Source organism: Convolutriloba macropyga, chromosome 2, assembly GCF_964194025.1.
Source record: "Convolutriloba macropyga chromosome 2, txConMacr16.3, whole genome shotgun sequence".
Taxonomy (NCBI): domain Eukaryota; kingdom Metazoa; phylum Xenacoelomorpha; order Acoela; family Convolutidae; genus Convolutriloba; species Convolutriloba macropyga.
In genome coordinates this window covers 7,070,727-7,093,983 of record NC_134469.1, presented here as the reverse complement: position 1 = coordinate 7,093,983, position 23,257 = coordinate 7,070,727, and the positions used below count along the sequence as shown (strand labels likewise).

Sequence of the window (23,257 nt, the reverse complement as noted above, 5' to 3'; positions counted from 1 at the left end):
TTCTCTCTTTCTTTTCTCACTTTCTCTTCTCACTTTCTTTTATCACTTTCTTTTCTCACTTTCTTTTCTCACTTTCTTTTCTCACTTTGTTTTCTAACTTTCTTTTCTCACTTTCTTTTCTCTCTTTTCTCACTTTCTTTTCTCATTTTCTTTTCTCACTTTTTTTCTCACTTTCTTTTCTCACTTTCTTTTCTCACTTTCTTTTCTCACTTTCTTTTCTCACTTTCTTTTCTCACTTTTTTTTCTCACTTTTTTTCTCACTTACTTTTCTCACTTTCTTTTCTCACTTTTTTCGCACTTTTCTCACTTTCTTTTCTCACTTTCTTTTCTCACTTTCTTTTCTCACTTTGTTTTCTAACTTTCTTTTCTCACTTTCTTTTCTCTCTTTTCTCACTTTCTTTTCTCATTTTCTTTTCTCACATTTTTTCTCACTTTCTTTTCTCACTTTCTTTTCTCACTTTCTTTTCTCACTTTCTTTTCTCACTTTCTTTTCTCACTTTTTTTTCTCACTTTTTTTCTCACTTACTTTTCTCACTTTCTTTTCTCACTTTCTTTTCTCACTTTTTTCGCACTTTTCTCACTTTCTTTTCTCACTTTCTTTTCTCACTTTCTTTTCTCACTTTCTTCTCTCACTTTCTTTCTTTCTTTTCTCACTTTCTTTTCTCACTCACTTTTATCACTTTCTTTTCTCACTTTCTTTTCTCTCTTTTCTCACTTTCTTTTCTCATTTTTTCCTCCCTTTTTTCTCACTTTCTTTTCTCAGTTTCTTTTCCCACTTTCTTTTCTCACTTTCTCTTTTTCACTTTCTTTTCGCACTTTCTTTTCTCACTTTCTTTTCTCACTTTTTTTTCTCACTTTCTTTTCTCTTTTTCTTTTCTTTTTTTCTTTTCTCACTTTGTTTTCTCACTTTTCTCGTTTTTTTTCTAACTTTCTTTTCTCACTTTCTTTTTTCTCACTTTCTTTTCTCACTTTCTTTTTTCACTTTCTTTTCTGACTTTCTTTTCTCACTTTCTTTTCTCACTTTCTTTGCTCACTTTCTTTTCTCATTTTCTTTTCTCATTTTCTTTTCTCATTTTTTCCTCCCTTTTTCTCACTTTCTTTTCTCACTTTCTTTTCTCACTTTCTTCTATCACTTTCTCTCTTCTTTTCTCTCTTTCTTTTCTTACTTTCTCTTCTCACTTTCTTATCTCACTTTCTTTTCACACTTTCTGTTCTCACTTTCTTTTCTCACTTTCTTTTCTCACTTTCTTTTCTTTATTTTTTTTTTATAGCTGCGAAGCTGTAAGCTGAGCGAAGCTATATTGCGGTGCTCTTGGTTTTTTTGTTTCGTCGTCTGACGCTCTTTTTTCGTTTTACATTTGTTCACACAGCAAAGCTGAAAAAGTCAAATTTTCTGAATGACTTCTTCCTCTCACTAACGGCATTTGCGCGCGTGACGTCATTTCTCACTCGCTTTAGTAAAAGTTTTTAGGTTATTTGCGTGATTAGATTTTGATCATACGTGACTTACCTCACTCAATAAAATGACTTTTGCACTTTAAAACTTAAGTTTAGTTTGAATTTGTTTAAGGTCAAAGGAACTCATATGTGCAGTAATGGTCCCTGATAAGAGGCTTCTGTGGAATGAATTTTAACAAGCGTTATTAATTTATTGCTGAATGTTTTTTACCTAGTTTTTTGAGCGACGTCGATTTTTGTTTTCAATTTAGATCTGTATCTGTTTCTATCTCTATTATATGGCACGCAGGTCTATTCATTCGCAGCTATTCCGGCAATCTGCCGGTTATGTTCTCACTTTCTTTTCTCGTTTTTTCAGTTTCGTTTCTCAATTTCTTTTCTCACTTTCTTTTCCCACTTTCTTTTCTCACTTTCTTTTCTCACTTTCTTTTTTCACTTTCTTTTTCCCACTTTCTTTTCTCACTTTCTTGTCTCACTTTCTTTCCCACTTTCTTTTCTCTTTTTCTTTTCTCTTTTTCTTTTCTCTTTTTCTTTTCTCACTTTCTTTTCTCGTTTTTTTCTCACTTTCATATCTCACTTTATTTTCTCACTTTTTTTCTCACTTTCTTTTCACTCACTTTTATCACTTTTTTTTCTCACTTTCTTTTCTCACTTTCTTTTTTCACTTTCTTTTCTGACTTTCTTTTATCACTTTCTTTTCTCACTTTCTTTTCTCACTTTCTTTTCTCATTTTCTTTTCTCATTTTTTCCTCCCTTTTTTCTCACTTTCTTTTCTCACTTTCTTTTCTCTCTTTCTTTTCTCACTTTCTTTTCTCACTTTCTTTTCTCCTTTTCTTTTCTCACTTTCTTTTCTCACCTTCTTTTTTTTGTTTTCTCACTTTCTTTTCTCACTTTCTTGTCTCACTTTCTTTTCTAACTTTCTTTTCTCACTTTCTTTTCTCATTTTCTTTTCTCATTTACTTTTCTCACTTTCTTTTCAATCTTTCTTTTCTCCCTTTTTTCTCCCTTTTCTCACTTTCTTTTCTCACTTACTTTTCTCACTCACTTTTATCACTTTCTTCTCACTTTCTTTTCTCACTTTCTTTTTTCATTTTCTTTTCTTGACTTTCTTTTCTCACTTTCTTTTCTCCTTTTCTTTTCTCACTTTCTTTTCTCACCTTCTTTTTTTTGTTTTCTCACTTTCTTTTCTCACTTTCTTGTCTCACTTTCTTTTCTAACTTTCTTTTCTCACTTTCTTTTCTCATTTTCTTTTCTCATTTACTTTTCTCACTTTCTTTTCAATCTTTCTTTTCTCCCTTTTTTCTCCCTTTTCTCACTTTCTTTTCTCACTTACTTTTCTCACTCACTTTTATCACTTTCTTCTCACTTTCTTTTCTCACTTTCTTTTTTCATTTTCTTTTCTTGACTTTCTTTTCTCACTTTTTTTTCTCACTTTCTTTTCTCACTTTCTTTTCTCATTTTCTTTTCTCTTTTTCTTTTCTCATTTTTTCCTCCCTTTTTTCTCACTTTCTTTTCTCACTTTCTTTTCTCTCTTTCTTTTCTCACCTTCTTTTCTCACTTTCTTTTCTCCTTTTCTTTTCTCACTTTCTTTTCTCACCTTCTTTTCTCTTTTTCTGTTCTCACTTTCTTTTCTCACTTTCTTGTCTCACTTTCTTTTCTCACTTTCTTTTCTCACTTTCTTTTCTCATTTTCTTTTCTCACTTTCTTTTCTCACTTTCTTTTCTCACTTTCCTTTCTCACTTTCTTTTCTCATTTTCTTTTCTCATTTTTTCCTCCCTTTTTTCTCACTTTCTTTTCTCACTTTCTTTTCTCTCTTTCTTTTCTCACTTTCTTTTCTCACTTTCTTTTCTCACTTTCTTTTCTCACTTTCTTTTCTCACTTTCTTTTCTCACTTTCTTTTCTCATTTTCTTTTCTCATTTTTTCCTCCCTTTTTTCTCACTTTCTTTTCTCACTTTCTTTTCTCACTTTCTTTTCTCACTTTCTTTTCTCACCTTCTTTTCTCTTTTTCTTTTCTCACTTTCTTTTCTCACTTTCTTTTCTCACTTTCTTTTCTCACTTTCTTTTCTCGTTTTCTTTTCTCACTTACTTTTCTCACTTTCTTTTCTCACTTTCTTTTCTCAAGTTCTTTTCTCACTTTCTTTTCTCGCTTTCTTTTCTCACTTTCTTATCTCACTTTCTTATCTCACTTTCTTATCTCACTTTCTTTTCACGCTTTCTGTTCTCACTTTCTTTTCTCACTTTCTTTTCTCACTTTCTTTTCTCACTTTCTTTTCTTTATTTCTTTTCTCACTTTCTTTTCTCGTTTTTTCATTTTCTTGTCTCACTTTCCCACTTTCTTTTCTCTTTTTCTTTTCTCTTTTTCTTTTCTCACTTTCTTTTCTCGTTTTTTCTCACTTTCATATCTCACTTTATTTTCTCACTTTTTTTCTCACTTTCTTTTCTCACTCACTTTTATCACTTTCTTTTTTCTCACTTTCTTTTCTCACTTTCTTTTTTCACTTTCTTTTCTGACTTTCTTTTCTCACTTTCTTTTCTCACTTTCTTTTCTCATTTTTTCCTCCCTTTTTTTCTCACTTTCTTTTCTCACTTTCTTTTCTCTCTTTCTTTTCTCACTTTATTTTCTCACTTTCTTTTCTCCTTTCCTTTTCTCACTTTCTTTTCTCTCCTTCTTTTCTCTTTCTTTTCTCACTTTCTTTTCTCACTTTGTTGTCTCACTTTCTTGTCTCACTTTCTTGTCTCACTTTCTTTTCTCACTTTCTTTTCTCATTTTCTTTTCTCACTTACTTTTCTCACTTTCTTTTCAATCTTTCTTTTCTCCCTTTTTTCTCCCTTTTCTCACTTTCTTTTCTCACTTTCTTTTCACTCACTTTTATCACTTTCTTTTTTCTCACTTTCTTTTTTATTTCTTTTCTGACTTTCTTTTCTCACTTTCTTTTCTCACTTTCTTTTCTCACTTTCTTTTCTCATTTTCTTTTCTCATTTTTTCCTCCCTTTTTTCTCACTTTCTTTTCCACTTTCTTTTCTCTCTTTCTTTTCTCACTTTCTTTTCTCACTTTCTTTTCTCCTTTTCTTTTCTCACTTTCTTTTCTCACTTTCTTTTCTCACCTTCTTTTGTCTTTTTCTTTTCTCACTTGCTTGTCTCACTTTCTTTTCTCACTTTCTTTTCTCACTTTCTTTTCTGATTTTCTTTTCTCACTTATTTTTCTCACTTTCTTTTCTCACTTACTTTTCTCACTTTCTTTTCTCACTTTCTTTTCTCAAGTTCTTTTCTAACTTTCTTTTCTCATTTTCTTTTCTCGCTTTCTTTTCTCACTTTCTTTTCTCACTTTCTTATCTCACTTTTTTTCACACTTTCTGTTCTCACTTTCTTTTCTCACTTTCTTTTCTCACTTTCTTTTCTTTATTTCTTTTCTCACTTTCTTTTCTCGTTTTTTCATTTTCTTTTCTCAATTTCTTTTCTCACTTTCTTTTCCCACTTTCTTTTCTCACTTTCTTTTCTCACTTTCTTTTCTCACTTCCTTTTCTCACTTTCTTTTCACACTCTCTTTTCTCACTTTCTTTTCTCACTTTCTTTTCTCACTTTCTTTTCTCACTTTCTTTTCTCTTTTTCTTTTCTCCTTTTCTTTTCTCACTTTCTTTTCTCGTTTTTTTCACACTTTCTTTTCTCACTTTCATTTCTCACTTTCTTGTCTCACTTTCTTTTCTCACTTTCTTTCTCACTTCCTTTTCTCGCTTTCTTTTCTCATTTTTTCCTCCCTTTTTTCTATCTTTCTTTTCTCACTTTCTTTTCTCACTTTCTTATCTCACTTTCTTTTCACACTTTCTGTTCTCACTTTCTTTTCTCACTTTCTTTTCTTTATTTCTTTTCTCACTTTCTTTTCTCGTTTTTTCATTTTCTTTTCTCAATTTTTTTTCTCACTTTCTTTTCCCACTTTCTTTTCTCACTTTCTTTTCTCACTTCCTTTTCTCACTTTCTTTTCACACTTTCTTTTCTCACTTTCTTTTCTCACTTTCTTTTCTCACTTTCTTTTCTCACTTTCTTTTCTCACTTTCTTTTCTCTTTTTCTTTTCTCCTTTTCTTTTCTCACTTTCTTTTCTCGTTTTTTTCACACTTTCTTTTCTCACTTTCATTTCTCACTTTCTTGTCTCACTTTCTTTTCTCACTTTCTTTCTCACTTCCTTTTCTCGCTTTCTTTTCTCATTTTTTTCTCCCTTTTTTCTATCTTTCTTTTCTCACTTTCTTTTCTCACTTTCTTTTATCACTTTCTCTTCTCACTTTCTTTTCTCACTTTCTTTTTTCACTTTTTTTTCTCACTTTCGTTTCCACTCTCTTTTCTCATTTTTTCCTCCCTTTTTTCTATCTTTCTTTTCTCACTTTCTTTTCTCACTTTCTTTTATCACTTTCTCTTCTCACTTTCTTTTCTCACTTTCTTTTCTCTCTTTCTTTTCTCACTTTCTTTTCTCACTTACTTTTCTCACTTTCTTTTCTCACTTTCTTTTCTCACTTTCTTTTCTCACTTTCGTTTCTCACTTTCTTTTCTCACTTTCTTTTCTCACTTTCTTATCTCACTTTCTTATCTCACTTTCTTATCTCACTTTCTTATCTCACTTTCTTTTCTCACTTTCTTTTCTCACTTTCTTTTCTCACTTTCTTTCTCACTTTCTTTTCTCACTTTCTTATCTCACTTTCTTATCTTACTTTCTTATCTCACTTTCTTATCTCACTTTCTCTTCTCACTTTCTTTTCTCACTTTCTTTTTTCACTTTTTTTCTCACTTTCGTTTCCACTCTCTTTTCTCATTTTCTTTTCTCATTTTGTCCTCCTTTTTTCTCACTTTCTTTTCTCACTTTCTTTTTCTCTCTTTCTTTTCTCACTTTCTTTTCTCTCTTACTTTCTCACTTTCTTTTCTCACTTTCTTTTCTCACTTTCTTTTCTCACTTTCTTTTCTCACTTTCGTTTCTCACTTTCTTTTCTCACTTTCTTTTCTCACTTTCTTATCTCAATTTCTTATCTCACTTTCTTTTCCAACTTTCTTTTCTCACTTTCTTCTCTCACTTTTTTTTCACTTTCTTTTCCCACTTTCTTCGCTCACTTTGTTTTCTCACTTTCTTTTCTCTTTTTCTTTTCTCACTTTCTTTTCTCCCGTTCTTTTCTCACTTTCTTTTCTCTTTTTCTTTTCTCTTTTTCTTTTCTCACTTACTTTCTAATCTTTCTTTTCTCACTTTCTTTTCTCACTTTCTTTTCTCACTTTCTTTTCTCACTTTTTTATCTCACTTTTTTTTATCTCACTTTCTTATCTCACTTTCTTATCTCACTTATCTCACTTTCTTATCTCACTTTCTTATCTCACTTTCTTTTCTCACTTTCTTTTCTCACTTTCTTTTCTCACTTTCTTTTCTCACTTTCTTTTCTCACTTTCTTTTCTCACTTTCTTTTCTCACGTTCTTATTTCTCTTATCTCACTTTCTTATCTCTCTTTCTTTTCTCACTTTCTTTTCTGACTTTCTTTTCCAACTTTCTTTTCTCACTTTCTTCTCTCACTTTTTTTTTCACTTTCTTTTCCCACTTTCTTTGCTCACTTTGTTTTCTCACTTTCTTTTCTCTTTTTCTTTTCTCACTTTCTTTTCTCACTTTCTTTTCTCCCGTTCTTTTCTCACTTTCTTTTCTCTTTTTCTTTTCTCTTTTTCTTTTCTCACTTACTTTCTTAGCTTTCTTTTCTCACTTTCTTTTCTCACTTTCTTTTCTCACTTTCTTTTCTCACTTTCTTTTCTCACTTTTTTATCTCACTTTTTTATCTCACTTTCTTATCTCACTTTCTTATCTCACTTTCTTATCTCACTTTCTTATCTCACTTTCTTTCTCACTTCCTTTTCTCACTTTCTTTTCTCACTTTCTTTTCTCACTTTCTTTTCTCACTTTCTTTTCTCACTTTCTTTTCTCACTTTCTTTTCTCACGTTCTTATTTCTCTTATCTCACTTTCTTATCTCTCTTTCTTTTCTCACTTTCTTTTCCAACTTTCTTTTCTCACTTTCTTTTCTCACTTTCTTTTCTCACTTTTTTTTCACTTTCTTTTTCACACTTTCTTTGCTCACTTTCTTTTCTCATTTTCTTTTCTCACTTTCTTTTCTCTTTTTCTTTTCTCTTTTTCTTTTCTCTTTTTCTTTTCTCACTTTCTTTTCTCGTTTTTTCTCACTTTCTTTTCTCACTTCCATTTCTCACTTGCTTTTCCCACTTTCTTTCTCACTTCCTTTTCTCGCTTTCTTTTCTCATTTTTTCCTCCCTTTTTTCTAACTTTCTTTTCTCACTTTCCTCACTTTCTTTTCTCACTTTCTTTTCACACTTTCTTTTCTCACTTTCTTTTCTCACTTTCTTTTCTCACTTTCTCTTCTCACTTTCTTTTCTCACTTTCTGTTCTCACTTTCCGTTCTCACTTTCTTTTCTCGCTTTTTTCCCTCACTTTCTTTTCCCACTTTCTTCTCCCACTTTCTTTTCTCACTATCTTTTCTCACTTTTCTTCACTTTCTCTTCTCACTTTCTTTTCTCACTTTCTTTTCTCACTTTTTTAAGCACGAATTTAAGATTACGTCGTATGTGACGACCTCATCTACTGTAATAGATTGTTAATGTTCACCTCCAATTATGATGGAGGTAGATTGGCCAAGTCCTTCACTTGGACACGTTTGGACTTTTCATCTCCAGCTTTCGCGCTCCCAGTTGGTCGGCACTTGCAGCACATGTAATCCCCTCGGGGCTTTCAGCTGTAAGTGCCGCAGCTCTTTTGAGTATGGGGGATTTGAATCGTTCATTCGTGTTTGGGTGTTGGACTTGGAATTTATAGGTAATTTGGGAGTATAAAATGTGATCTCGAAAGATGCGATTTTTTTCTAAAAATTAGGATTCAATTCTCATCCGCTCTTTGCCTGTTTGACCGCACCTTAAACATATAAATTAATGTTTTATATGATTTGCGCTCAGCTAACATGTAGAAGTTCGTTATCTGTACAAGTCTTAGCGGTACTTAAATTTGCAATATATCTCAGCCAATTAAGTCTTTAATAAAAAAATTGGTGTTACTCGGGGTAATATACTAAACCAAATACATCGGTAACGTAACGTAATACGTCTGGCTGTTGAAGGATGGGCGTGGCTTACAGCCCGAGCTGGTACGAAAAAATCTCAATTTTAAACCTATTCTTTTAAATGATTTTTTTGCGATGCTTTTGCGGGCCTGCTAGTTTCTTCTAAAACATTCTTTGACTTCTCAAGTGACTTTTTCTCACTTTCGTTCTTCATTTTTGAGTGATCTCTATTGCTACGAAGTAAAGCATATATAAAATCGGTTGTAGAATATCAGAGGTAAGTGCTTCGTAGCACAGTGGTTAGTGCTGCAGGCGGTGGATCGAGAGGTCAGTGGTTGGAATCCCGGCGGGGGACAGGTTTTTTGCACCCGTAAAGAAAAATTGATCTGAATTAAATTGCCTCGCCTGTCGTTCAAGAGCAGTTCTTCCGACATTTGTCGGTTTATGTTTTAAATTGCCGATCGATAGATGACTTTTTAGGTGAAACTAAGAAGAGTTCGCGTTTCTTCGGCGGAAAAAAGTGGGCTAATGATTTTGTACCCCAGAAACGCTCCAATCTCAGGAACCACAAAAAGTGCACGCCTCATTGTCTGGACATTCCGTCTTCATCTAAATGCAGTGATAGAAAGATGAAATGTATTTTACAGAAACCAGTTTTTGCTGGCTTTGAACGGGAGTTAATTCACACAAAGCTGCCGGTATTCAAAAACGATAACAGAAAAGTTGCAGTTGTGTACAAAACACCTTGTGGAAAGCGGCTGAGAGATTTAAACGAGTTAGATGCTTATTTATCATCGACTAGGTGTGATCTGCCGATTGATACCTTCAGTTTTGACCCAGAGATCCTCAATATCTACGATTCAGTTGAATTAGAATCAGATCCAATCAAAAACGATGTCTCGAATGGCGTTGAACAAATTCCTATCCGAGTTGTAAACAACGTAGACGATTCCGAGCCTGTATTTTTGAATTATATTCTGGAGCGGCAACCGAGTCGAGAGGTTGAAGCTATGATGAATACAGATCCGGGTTTTATGGTTTGTTGTGATTGCACTGATAACTGCTGGGATAAGAAGAAATGTCGCTGTTGCCAGTTGACAATTGAAACAACTCGAGAGGGTCGTAACAAGAAATCGAAGAAAAAAGCGTCTCATTCTAATGCAGGATACGATCACAGACGCTTAACATCTCGCCTAGAGTTTGGGTAAGGTTATTTTGGTTCTTTACCATTATAGCGAGACGCAAAAATGCATGTTTAAGGGGCACGTCTGAAGAGCTTGTCTAAGTGCTACCAAAGAGCATTGTTATGAGCCATCGGAGAGCATGTATAATGTCTCTCGAACAATGTTTGCAGCCTTTATGTAATCTTGGGGTCTTTTTGATGCAATTTTTTGGCTTGACATATTTTTTGTCTGACTCTTTCGACTTTTCGTCCGCAAAACGCGATAACAGGTAACGCTCAGAGGGCAATAAGTTCTCTTAGAGCCTTACAATTTACTAGTGTCTAATTATGCGATCCACCGATTCTGTTTAGAAGACATAATTTCATGGATGAAGGGCGGTTCTTAAGAGTATGACCCCACGTTTCACGCGACCCGTAGCGCTCAACTTCCTCTCCCATGCGTTGTCTTTTTAATCAAAGAAGCGATGGGTGGAGGCTATTATTATCTTTTCAATTGCTTCTTTGTTGAAAAGCTGACATAAACCTTTCCAAGGGCTATTATTATTTAGTTGCTCTCCGTTAATTCGCTTCACCTTTTCGATCATATTTTACGTTTTAAATAGGTCACGACTTTCAGATTTGTTTCCTGGCTTACCTCGCTCACTGTTTCAACTAAATGGCTTCAAAAATGTTCATTGTAATGATTGATAGCTGTCATTAGTAATAAGCTTAACAGCCTTCAATTTAGAAGCTAAGTTGAGTAAAGTTTGGTAATCTAACTGAAATACCACACCAAATTGGAAAGCTTCGAATTTAGGAGCAAATTCGTCAATTTCAACGTCCTCTTTTTTTCTGTTTTTATCCCAATGTGCATCATTATTTGGAAATTTGCCACCTATGTTTCACAGTATGTGTAACAGCCTTCTTACTCTGGTTATGTTAAGATTTAATCATAAATCAGAATAGTGATTTCTAAAGATCATTGTTGACTTGACTTGCCAAAAAATTCTGCAATTCCGCCTTTTCAAATGTTTCAACTCCAATATTCTTCTGAAAATAAATTCAAGCCGACGGTCAGTTGAGTACTATAATGTAATTGATGCATTTTAGAGACTTAAATACCAAGCCAATTGTGACAAAAATAGGCAAAGCTATAGACTGTCCCTTAGCTGTTCGTTTTTTGCTTTTTCTTGAACATTTTTCTATTTTATTCTATGCTTTTTCACCAATCAGTTGCTTTTCTTTTGATTCGTTTTTGCTTTCTCTGTACTCGCTAAAGTTTTTTCCTCAATGTTTTCATTCGTCTGTCTTGTTTGTTTTCTGCTACCTCTCTCTCTCTCTCTCTCTCTCTCTCTCTCTCTCTCTCTCTCTCTGTGTGTGTGTGTGTGTGTGTGTGTGTGTGTGTGTGTGTCTGTGTGTGTGTGTGTCTGTGTGTGTGTGTGTGCGTGCGTGCGCATGAGTGTTTGTGTGCGTGTGTGTGTGTGTGTGTGTGTGTGTGTGCATGTGTGTTTGTGTGTGTGTGTGCGCGTGTGTGTGTGTGTTCGCGCGCGTTTGTGTGTGTATTTGCGTGTGCGTGTGTGTGTGTCTTCAATTTTTCATTCTAATTGTTTTTTTTTCGATTATCTTCTTTTGCCTATCTTTTTCTGATCAGTTTTTTTGTGCTCCTCTCGCAAATTCTGGTGATTTATTCTTCCCTCAACTCCGTCCTTGAGACATTGCTTGCCTTATTTCTACTAAATGCTTTTTGTTTTTTTTTCTCGTTGCTGAGTAAAATTCTTTCTCTTTCTCTGCAAAGGTGTTTCCTTTTTACTCATTTACAGCACCTCCAATACCACGCTGTCCTGCTCTTCAATTGTTCGTTTTCTGGCCACGCTCTTTGTTTTCTCTCTGAAACTTTTCCCTGTTCGTTTTCTTTCATGGCATCTATCGTGAAATCTTCATATCTGCAGATCTTTTTCTCGTTCCCGCTTCTCGTCGCGTAATTCAGCATCACTCACTTGGTTGTCAGCTGATTTTGCACAGCTTTTGATGTCAAGTATCAATTGTTTATTAAAACCTACTCTACATGGCCCAGTGTTCAAAAATTTGTAGGAAAAAATTATTACTAAAAATAAGTGGACTACTGGTTTTTAACATAGCTTTTTTAGTCCACCTGTCGTGGACCAGTCTTGTTTCCGCGAGTCTTTTACTGCGGATACTCGGGAAGAGGAAATTAAAATCTAAAATTATGCTAATATTTGCTCCTTTTTGCTTCTTGTTTTTTTAGGCCAAAAGGGCAGCTTTATTATCTTTTGTACCTACTTGCGAGTTTAATTCTGCACACTGGTCAACAAATGGTTGTCATCACTTCCAAAGTGAAAGTTGCCAAAATTTTTGCATTTTTAAAATATTGAAATTCGTAATCGTTCCTCAAGTTCTTTTTTTCAATTGCTCAAATTTTCTGTGGACCGTTATGGGGATATTTAGCCATTTTTAACGCTTTCATGGAACTGCTAGTTTTTTAGTATCCAAAAGTAGGTTTCAAATCTATTTATGGTTGTATTTGAAACGTGCGATGATACTACAAACCTTACACGGAGTAATGAGTTTAATGGTTTTATTGTTAGATTAAGTTGGCTCGGGGAAAGCAAAAAATGTGAGGTAAAATTGCGCCTGAATTAACTGGATATTATTACTTGAATAATACTTGAAAATTGAACCCTATCTGTTGCAAAATGCTTGGCATTTAGGATGGGGCGGTTTGTCTGTCGGCCAAGGTTACGAGCTGTCCTTTGTAGCTAAATTATAGGAGTTCAAAAATTGGATAATAATATAAATTGGTTTTTCTGCTATTCCAGTTGTTTATTGATTGAAACGAGATCGGTATATGAGTGAAACCGTTGGTGTGAAAAGATTAACAATGACTGTGAAGAAGCAAGTGCCCAAATGTTCTAAATATACAAGGTCACAAGATTTTTGTTTGCTACCTCTAAATGCATTATAATAGGCAGTTGACTGTGAAGGCTATATCAACTGATTTGATCACGTAGGTTTGAAAATCAAATCATTCCTTGAATTTTGTAATATTTCAGACTGTTCGAGTGCAACTCGCGGTGTGCGTGCAGTAAGTATACGTGTTACAACCGAGTGGTCCAGCAAGGTGTCCAGGTGAGGCTGGAGTTGTTCATGACTGACAAGAAGGGGTGGGGAGTGAGGGCTCTGGACTACATCCCAGGTGGAACTTTCATCTGCAATTACTCTGGAGAGCTCATGACTAAGAAAGCGGCCGAGATTGTGAGTGTTACCTTTAACCAGCATTTTTTTTTCAAAATTATTAGGGAATTTTTGAGTGGTTGCTAATGAGGCATGCGTTAATCTAACTAATGCCTTGAGATCATAGCGTTGGCTTTTCTACTTATTTATTATAGCTATGAAGCTGTAAGCTGAGCGAAGCTATATTGCGGTGCTCTTGGTTTTTTTACGACCTGAAGAGGAGTATTGGTTTTCTCTCGGTTTTTTTTTACAGGAAGTAGATTTGTTCACGCGGCATTTTGACCTAAAAGCGAAAGTGAGAAAAGCTGTCTTGGTGAACAGATTTTCGCTAAGCGAGAGAAGTTTTTTGATCATGCGCTGCGTTTAGTGAATGACTTTTCATTTTGAAAAGTAGTTTTGACTGAATGGCACATATAGATAACCGTTTTTAGCCGTTTTTTCGTCTAAGTGGCCCAGTTTTTTTGCTTGTAATTTGGTTTTTTGTTGAATTAATTTTTATTCGATGCTATATTGAAATGTAAACCTCGGAAATTGATACCACAGTGTTTTGCAGAGCCTGAAAATGCGTTTCAATTTCAAAATTGGCACATATATCTTAGTTATTTTTTGGCTTTTTTTCTATTAATATCTTCATTTTTGGATCTTTCAGCCTTCTTTTTGTCAAAAATCAGTTGATATGGCAACTCCCTTTTATAATTAATTTACTCAACGCCTCTTACTACCTCGATGTAATTTTGTTTTATAAAATTGTATATATTCTAATCCAATTTTGGTAGTATTTTTTACCAATTTTTTTCAGTGTTTTGTTTAGATTTTGTTTTTAATTACTAGAAATAGTATTTTTATTCAATATAAGGAACTTTAATTTCGTTTCGATAAAAATTAATTCATTTTTCGGCGTTAAGTTCTTGAAAATCAGTTAAGATTATTTTCATAAATGCAGTCTTAAAAGTTTTTTGACCTTTTTTTTACAAAATGTTCCAATTTTTCTTATGTTTAAATTCGCTTTTTTTCTGCTTTAATTCTGTTCAGGAGGATGGATTTTTTCTCGGATGACTCGTTGTCTTTTCGATGTCTCGAATGCTGAACAATGAAATGTATTCCTTTTTCTTGACTTTTTAATTTCATTTTTAACTTTCAAAAATCAAGAGTCTTTTTGTTACGGTGTTTCTTACATTGTGTCCTAGTATCATGCTAGCTTTGTCCTGGAACCTACATTTATTTTCGGTATATTAATTTTTTCAGTTGTAAAAAATGAATGATTTCAGCTTTTTCTTAGATTTTCGTCATTTTTTTGGTTTGCAATTGATTTCATTCAACATATGGCAGTACTGTGAGTTTGATGGCAAGCTTTTTCCAAAATTTTCACTTATGACTATTTACTGCAGCTTTCTTCCGGCCTTGGTACTAATTTCAACGATTTTTTTCCTTTGAATATTCTGCTGCTTATGTCTTTTCTATGATCAATTTTATTTTTGATTTAGTATGAAATCATGTTTTCTATCATATGTACAACAGATGTGAGTTGTTTTTTGTCTTAATCTCAGTGATTAGAAATGTAATTATAGGTGTTTTTTGAGTCTTAAATTTGAGCTTTCTTTTTTGAAAAGATTTAACTTAGTTTGCTTTCGCGATCTTTTTCAGATTAGAATCATGATTTATTTGAGGGCTATTGATAACCTTGTCAGCTTTTTCAGACTATCAGGTTTTTGACTACATTAATTATTTTGGATTTTTTAACGTTACCAAACGTTTTCAATAATATAAATTTTTGCTGCAATTTGTTTCCTGTCGACAGTGGTTTAAGTTTCACCAATTTTTAAAAGCAGACCTGGAGAAGTAGTTAATGGTTTAATACAAAAGGTAGTGGCTTCCGCTGCAATTACGGTTTTGTTAGTGAAGTTTTGACGCTTCGAGTCGCTTCCGGAATTCTTCCGGCTATGTTTTTTGTTTCGTCGTCTGACGCTCTTTTTTCGTTTTACATTTGTTCACACAGCAAAGCTGAAAAAGTCAAATTTTCTGAATGACTTCTTCCTCTCACTAACGGCCTTTGCGCGCGTGACGTCATTTCTCACTCGCTTTAGCAAAAGTTTTTAGGTTATTTGCGTGATTAGATTTTGATCATACGTGACTTACCTCACTCAATAAAATGACTTTTGCACTTTAAAACTTAAGTTTAATTTGAATTTGTTTAAGGTCAAAGGAACTCATTTGTGCAGTAAAGCTCCCTAATAAAAGGCTTCTGCGGAATGAATGTTAACAAGCTTTATTAATTTATCGCTAAATGTTTTTTACCTAGTTTTTTGAGCGGCGTCGATTTTTCTTCAATTTAGATCTATCTGTTTATCTCTATTTTATGGCACGCAGGTCTTTTTTTCGCAGCTATTCCGGCAATCTGCCGGCTATGTTAATTTCTTTTCAAATTTGCGGAATTTTGAGTATTCTGTTTTTGTTCATCGGCTTTTTTGATGCTGCTGTATTGCCGTAAATTTATAGCTGTCAGCTTTTAGCTATCGCTTTTTTTGACTTAAATATCATTTGTTTTTGAAAATTTTCGGTGAATTTTTAAGCCGCCGTAAGCGTCTCAAACGGCTATTTTTGAGGCCCTCTCCTTTTTACGATTCAAAGAATTTGAATTGTATTGAGGCGCTGTCTTTTTTAAGATCTGTTAACACATTTTCATGATTTTTGAAGTACAATTGGAGCAGTGATTTTGGTCACGCCGAAACAGGAAGTGAAGCGAAAAAACTAGCGGTTTTGCGGCGTGATTTTTTGCTCTAATTTTAGAGTAGAGTGAGAAAACGGTGTTTTAACAAAAATTCGCTTTCTCGCTAGTGGTTTTTTTGTTCACTTGCGGCAATTTCACTATATTTTTACTGTTTTTTTTCGATTTTTCGGATCTGATTTTTTGCTAAATGAATTTTTTCAATGCATGCATATTCATTCTAGGTCTAGTTTTTTTGTTTGAACCAAATTTTCTTTTCTTGCTAGTGTTTGTTCACATGCGCAGTTTTGACATTGATTTTCTTTTTTTTTTATGTTTTTTTTTTAAAATGGTTTTCCCAATTCACCCATAGTTCGTTCTAGGTCTAGTTTTATGCTTAGTGAATCAAAATTCTTTGAATTGTGTTTCAGGACTTCTCCTGCTTTTTTTAAATTTCGCTTTACGTTTTGATCACGTTTTTCGTTACATAAGTCACATTTTTTACATTTGACTTACTATTTGTTACTTCTGACTTACTTCACTCAGTGTTCCAACTGAATAGATTTTAAATTCTTTCAAGCATTGAATTACGTAATTTAGTGAATACGGTCAATGTCAAAAGATCAAAATCAAAAGAAACGGGAGAAACCGATAAAGCGCGGTCCTTAAGTTTTTTGAATTAGGTTATGAAAGTTAATTAGAGCAATCGCCAGCTGACGATAGTATTAGATTAACAGCTTTTAGTTTAGAAGCTTGAGTAAAGATAGGTTTAGAATCTACCTGAGACTGCACACTGAATTTAAACAATTTTTCAAACTTAGGAAAAATTTTTGTCGATTTCTATTTTTATTTTGTGGCAATCCCGATGTGCGTCAACGGTGGCTATTTTCCAGCAATCGGCCAGCTATGTTTTAGTCTTGCTCTCATTTTTTGTTCTTTGCCCCCTTTTCACCTAACGGAGTTGTTAATAGTTGTTTTTATCACTTCTAGAGTTTAATTTTTGCTCTGAATAAGTTCAGTATGGAGTTTTATTTCTTTCCGGCCTTGGCTCTTTTCCTACCTCTAATTTTCGAAATAATCAATTGCTCTCAAACAAATTTTGTGGCGATTAGAATAATCCTGTGGTTTAATGCGATTTTTCACTTGAACAATTTTTCTGACCTAATTGACTTTCTGTATTCAGAAACGGGACAAGCAGGTAGCGCTCGGGGGGCGTTAAGTTCTCCTAGAGCCCTAAGCCTTACTGTACTCCAAGAATGCGATTTAACAAAACTGTATCCAGGAAAAATTTTCATGGTGTGATGGGCGGTTCTTAACTTTAAGTTCAGTCGCCTTCTGTCCAAATCTAACCTTCATCTCCTCTAGCCTTCGCAACCCTACCCCAAACGCTGGCCAACCCCTCCCCCCTCCACACGCGCCACCCGGTCTCCCTCTCCCGAATGGTAGCTTCCCTAAGCACCAGCTGGCTACTATTTATTTTTCAATAATTTTATTTATGAAACTGTTATTTGCAGATCCAATAGTTTTTAGGACCAAGATATCACAGGGATGAATTTTATTAATTGTTATTTGCTCTCAAACAAAGTTTGTAGCAATTATTTTACTCCTTTGGTTTTTTTGTGCGATTTTCCTACCTATGTTACCTATACTGTGTACACAATGCAAGCTGTTGGGAATCAAAAAGGACAAAGCAATCTTTCGGCATAAATCAAACATGACCGACTAACGTAAGGCGAACTGCTATCGAACGATCGGCGAGCAGTTGTCGTCAGAAGTTGCCAGTTGGGGCTCAGGAATGCTATAGCATTAGGAGGGTTGAGCGGAGTGGGTGCGGTTGGGAGTGGTTTCAAGCGGTGGAGTGGGGAGGGGAGGGTGTTGAAGAGATGCTTGGGTAGGGTTACGAAGGCTAAATGAGGGGGGTTTAAATCGTCATGTTTGGGGAGGGGGTTGGACAATGGGAGCGTTGAGAGGGGGGCGATGGCCTGGGGCGGGTGACTTAGGTGGTCAAACTAGAAAATTAAGAACCGCCCTTCGCATCATGAAATTTTTTACTCAAAACAAGATTGCATTCTAAGAGTCTAGTAAGGCTTAGGGCGCTAAGAGAACTTAATGCCCTCCGTATTCAATTTTTGTGGACCAAAAGCTGAAAGGGTCAGACGAAAAGTTGGTTCAGAGAAAAATTGCACAGAAACTTTTCGTCTGACCCCTTCAACTTTTGGTCCTCAAAAATCGGATACATGTAGCGCTCGGAGGCCATTAATTTCACTTAGCGCCCTAAGCCATACTATATTCTTAGAATGCGATCCTGTTTTGAGGAGACAATTTCATGATGCGAAGGGCTGTTCTTAATCTTATAGTTTGACCCCCTATGTCACGCGCCCCAGGCCATCGCCCCCTCCCTCTCAACGCTCCCATTGTCCAATTCGCCCACTTGACGATCTGAAGCCGCTCTCATTTAGCCTTCGTAACCCTACCGCCGCACCGCTTTACCACCCCCACCGCTTGAACCCAACCCCACCCACTCCGCTCAACCCCCCTAATGCTAGCATTTCCCAGCCCCAACAGGCAACTTCCGACGCCAACCGCTCACCGTTTGTTTGATAGCAGTTCGCTTTACGTTACTCGGTTATGTTTGATTTGTGCCACAAATTTGCCTTGTCTTTTTGATTCCCACAAGTTTGTTGTATTGTGTACACAGTATAGGTAGCATCAACTCTTATATAAAATGTTCATCCCAGTGACTGATTTAAATTAGTCATTTCTCGAGAAAGAAAGTTTATAATTGTGCTCAAGATTTTTGTTTTTGCTCATAACAATCATGTTCCTTGTTGACTCATACTTTGATGTTGCTGTAATTTTGAATTTCAGGTTCATGCTTTTAGGTTATTCATATTTTTGAATTGTTTTTTATGTTGCCTGGACTTTTGATTCGACCATATCACGTCACGTTCACTTCAAATCTTGTTGTTTTTTTTCATACAATTTCAATTAAATTGTGTGCTTGAAGGCGTTTTTAACTTTAAGTGGAGTGCGTTTTTTGCTCATTCACTTGATTTGTCAATTCTAGCTCTCCGCGCTCTCAAAAATGACTACTCTTTTTTTAAATTTTTTTTATTGAAAGAGATGAGGTGATTTCAGGATGCCACTCTTTAAAGGTGGTTTTAGAAGGCAGAAACAACAGTTTTGTTGGGCTTTGACGCCTCAATTAGTTTAAAAATAAACTGTTTTCTTCAGTCTTATTTTTTCTTTTCTGTTTGAGACTGCAGGTCTCTAAGCCATGCCGGTTTTTTTGACGATCTGCTATCTATATTCTTGATTGCTTTCAGACAAAAATTGTTGCTATTATATTAGTTCTGTTGTTTTTTATGCGATTTTTGCTTGACCGATTTTCGAATGACCTTTCTAACTGTACGTCATTAAATAGGATGAACAGGTAAAGAACGGAGGGCCTTAAGTGTCTGGGCAGCTCTCCTAGAGCCTTGCGCGTTACTAGTCATAATTTAACAATTCACCGAAACTGTTTTGAGGAGAAAATTTTATGGTGAAGGGCTGGTACGACCCACAAATCTTTCTGTAATCACCTACCTCATTTTTTACTTTTCTTGGTCAGTTTAACTCTTCTCCTATTCTGCTCCAGGTGCTCTTAAATACAAATTGCTCAGCAAGGCTGTCTATTTTTAGCGGCGTCATAAAAACAAAATCAAAAATAGAAATGAGATAAACCCATAAAGTTCAATTTTAGATAACCTCTACTTAAACTTGTTGTAATTGTTAGCCACCATATTTATTGCTTACTGGTTTTGATACTACTCCCCCATCCCCGTGTCCACTCATTAAGGAACCGTGCTTTGCATCACTATGAAATAGATAGTATGGCACTTTAAAACCCAATGTCTTCTCAATCCCAATGTGGGTTCTAAAACTCAACGGTGGCTTTTTTTCGGCAATCTGTGAGGTATGCTTCAGTCTTCCTAAATATAGTCTTTCATGCGTATGGATAGCTTTATGGGCACAAATGGGTTACCTACTTTAGAGTTTTCTCACTCACAAAACAGCTTTAGTTTAATTGTAGAATTTGAGGTCAAGTGAGGTTGTCTCAATTCAATTGAAGGCTATTTGAGGACCGTTTCTGAAATCAAAACTCGCAGATTTTTGACATGAGTTTGTTTTTAGAAATTATTACCTTCCTTTTGTGTTTTGAGACAAAAAGTTTGCAAAGCTATCGCAGCTATTTTCTGGCAATCTGCCATTCGTGTGTTCTCTTCGTCGGATGCTTTTTCGTCTTGAATTATGTTCTTTCGATTTTGCAATTATTGAAACTTTGCTATCATAGAGCGCTTCCAGATTTTCAGCTCTTAAGGCAGGTTTTTTCCCCGGAACATCATGATAGGTCCTTAGCAGTCATGCAAACCATATGTTTCCTGGTTACGGTGTCAAGTGATATCGTTCGTGTCTTTGTTGTAGTCAAACAACTTATATATGTACAGTATTTTCAAACGGGTCGGAAATTCTTCAATCTTTTTTTGCGTGTTTTGTGAAGTCAATTTAATAAATTGTGTGCGTGAAGTTGTTATTTATTTTTTTTGAGTGATTTTTTTGCTCATTCGCTTGATTGGCCACTTGTAGCTTACCTCGCTCTCATAAATGACCACTCTTTTTTGCTTTTTCTTGCAATAGATGAGGTGAGAGGTGAATTTAGTATGCCACCCTAATTAAAGGTGCTATCAGAAGGCAGAAAAAGTACATTGTTGAGTTTTGTTGGGTTCTGGCGTCTCAATTAGTTTGAGAAACAAATATTTTTCTTCTTCGGTCTTATTTTTCTGTTTGAGACCGCAGCTCTAGAAACCATGCCAGCTTTTTTGGTGATCTGTTAGCTGTGATCTTACTCTCAAACGAAGTTTTTGAAGTTATTTTTGTATTGTTTTATGCATTTTATTGATTGACTGATTTTTCGAATGACCCTTCTAGCTGTTCGTCATTAAATAGAATGAACTCGTAAGGCACCGAGGGCCTTAAGTGACTGAGCAGCTCTCCTAGAGCCTTTGGCGTTACTAGCCATAATTTAACAATTCACCGAAACTGTTTTGAGGAGAAAATTTTATGGTGAAGGGCTGGTACAACCCACAAATCTTTGTAATCACCTACCTCATTTTTTTTTACTTTTCTTGGTCAGTTTAACTCTTCTCCTATTCTGCTCCAGGTGCTCTTAAATACAAATTGCTCAGCAAGGCGGTCTATTTTTAGCGGCGTCATAAAAACAAAATCAAAAATAGAAATGAGATAAACCCATAAAGTTCAATTTTAGATAACCTCTACTTAAACTTGTTGTAATTGTTAGCCACCATATTTATTGCTTACTGGTTTTGATACTACTCCCTCATCCCCGTGTCCACTCATTAAGGAACCGTGCTTTGCATCACTATGAAATAAATAGTTTGGCACTTTGAAACCCAATGTCTTCTCAATCCCAATGTGGGTTCTAAAACTCAACGGTGGCTATTTTTCGGCAATCTCTGAGGTATGCTTCACTCTTCCTTAATATAGTCTTTTTCATGCGTATGGATAGCTTTATGGGCACAAATGGGTTACCTCCTTTAGAGTTTTCTCACTCACAAAACAGATTTTGTTTAATTGTAGAATTTGAGGTCAAGTGAGACTGTCTCCATTCAATTGAAGGCTATTTGAGAACCGTTTCTGAAATCAAAACTCGCATATTTTTGACATGAGTTTATTTTTAGAAATTATTACCTTCCTTTTGTGTTTTGAGACAAAAAGTTTGCAAAGCTATCGCAGCTATTTTCTGGCAATCTGCCATTTGTGTTTTCTCTTCGTCGGATGCTTTTTCGTCTTGAATTATGTTCTTTCGATTTTGCAATTATTGAAACTTTTTGCTATCATAGAGCGCTTCAAGATTTTCAGCTCTTAATGCAGGTTTTTTCTCCGGAACATCATGATAGGTCCTTAGCAGTCATGCAAACCATATGTTTCCTGGTTACGGTGTCAAGTGATATCGTTCGTGTCTTTGTTGTAGTCAAACAACTTATATATGTACAGTATTTTCAAACAGGTCGGAAATTCTTCAATCTTTTTTGAGTGTGCTTCGTGAAGTTAATTTAGTAAATTGTGTGCGTGAAGTTCTTATTTATTTTATTTGAGTGATTTTTTGCTCATTCGCTTGATTGGCCACTTGTAGCTTACCTCGCTCTCATAAATGACCACTCCTTTTTGCTTTTTCTTTGCAATAGATGAGGTGAGAGGTGGATTTAGTATGCCACCCTAATTGAAGGTGTTATTAGGAGGCAGAAAAAACACATTGTTGAGTTTTGTTGGGTTCTGGCGTCTCAATTAGTTTGAGAAATAAACATTTTTTTTCTTTTGTCTTATTTATCTGTTTGAGACTGCAGCTCTATAAACCATGCCAGCTTTTTTGGTGATCTGTTAGCTATGATCTTAATTACTCTCAAACGAAGTTTTTGAAGTTATTTTCGTATTGTTTTATGCAATTTATTGCTTGACTGATTTTTCGAATGACCCTTCTAACTGTTCGTCACTAAATAGAATGAACTCGTAAGGCACGGAGGGCCTTAAGTGACCGAGTAGCTCTCCTAGAGCCTTGCGCGTTACTAGTCATAATTTAACAATTCACCGAAACTGTTTTGAGGAGAAAATTTTATAGTGAAGGGCTGGTACAACCCACAAATCTTTCTGTAATCACCTACCTCATTTTTTACTTTTCTTGGTCAGTTTAACTCTTCTCCTATTCTGCTTAAGGTGCTCTTAAATACAAATTGCTCAGCAAGGCTGTCTATTAGCGGCGTCATAAAAACGAAATCAAAAATAGAAATGAGATAAACCCATAAAGTTCAATTTTAGATAACCTCTACTTAAACTTGTTTTAATTGTTAGCCACCATCTTTATTGCCTACTGGTTTTGATACTACTCCCCCATCCCCGTGTCCACTCATTAAGGATCCTTGCTTTGCATCACTATGAAATAAATAGTTTGGCACTTTAAAACCCAATGTCTTCTCAATCCCAATGTGGGTTCTAAAACTCAACGGTGGCAATTTTTCGGCAATCTGTCAGGTATGCTTCACTCTTCCTAAATATAGTCTTTTTCATGCGTATGGATAGCTTTATGGGCACAAATGGGTTACCTCTCCTTAAGAGTTTTCTCACTCACAAAACAGCTTTAGTTTAATTGTAGAATTTGAGGTCAAGTGAGAATGTCTCCATTCAGTTGAAGGCTATTTGAGGACCGTTTCTGAAATCAAAACTCGAAGATTTTTGACATGAGTTTCTGTTTAGAAATTATTACCTTCCTTTTTTGTTTTGAGACAAAAAGTTTGCAAAGCTATCGCAGCTATTTTCTGGCAATCTGCCATTTGTGTGTTCTCTTCGTCGGATGCTTTTTCGTCTTGACTTGTTCTTTCGATTTTGCAATTATTGAAACTTTTTGCTATCATAGAGCGCTTCAAGGTTTTCAGCTCTTAAGGCAGGTTTTTTTCCCCGGAACTTCATGATAGGTCCTTAGCAGTCATGCAAACCATATGATTCCTGGTTACGGTGTCAAGTGATATCGTTCGTGTCTTTGTTGTA

At 35.1% G+C, this 23,257-nt stretch overlaps 1 protein-coding gene across 2 annotated transcripts in view; it reads left to right on the top strand.

The window, feature by feature from the left end:
* The window catches only part of LOC142356079 (histone-lysine N-methyltransferase SETDB1-B-like), a 67,607-nt gene that overhangs the window by 29,124 nt on the left and 15,226 nt on the right, over positions 1–23,257 (top strand). Inside the window, exons 11-12 of one of the 2 annotated variants that reach the window (XM_075408060.1) lie at positions 9,021–9,744; positions 12,774–12,975. In XM_075408060.1, the coding sequence (XP_075264175.1) occupies positions 9,021–9,744; positions 12,774–12,975 (926 nt within the window). Of the gene's footprint in view, positions 1–9,008; positions 9,745–12,773; positions 12,976–23,257 lie in introns of both variants that reach the window. The other variant, XM_075408055.1, reaches the window with a different exon arrangement.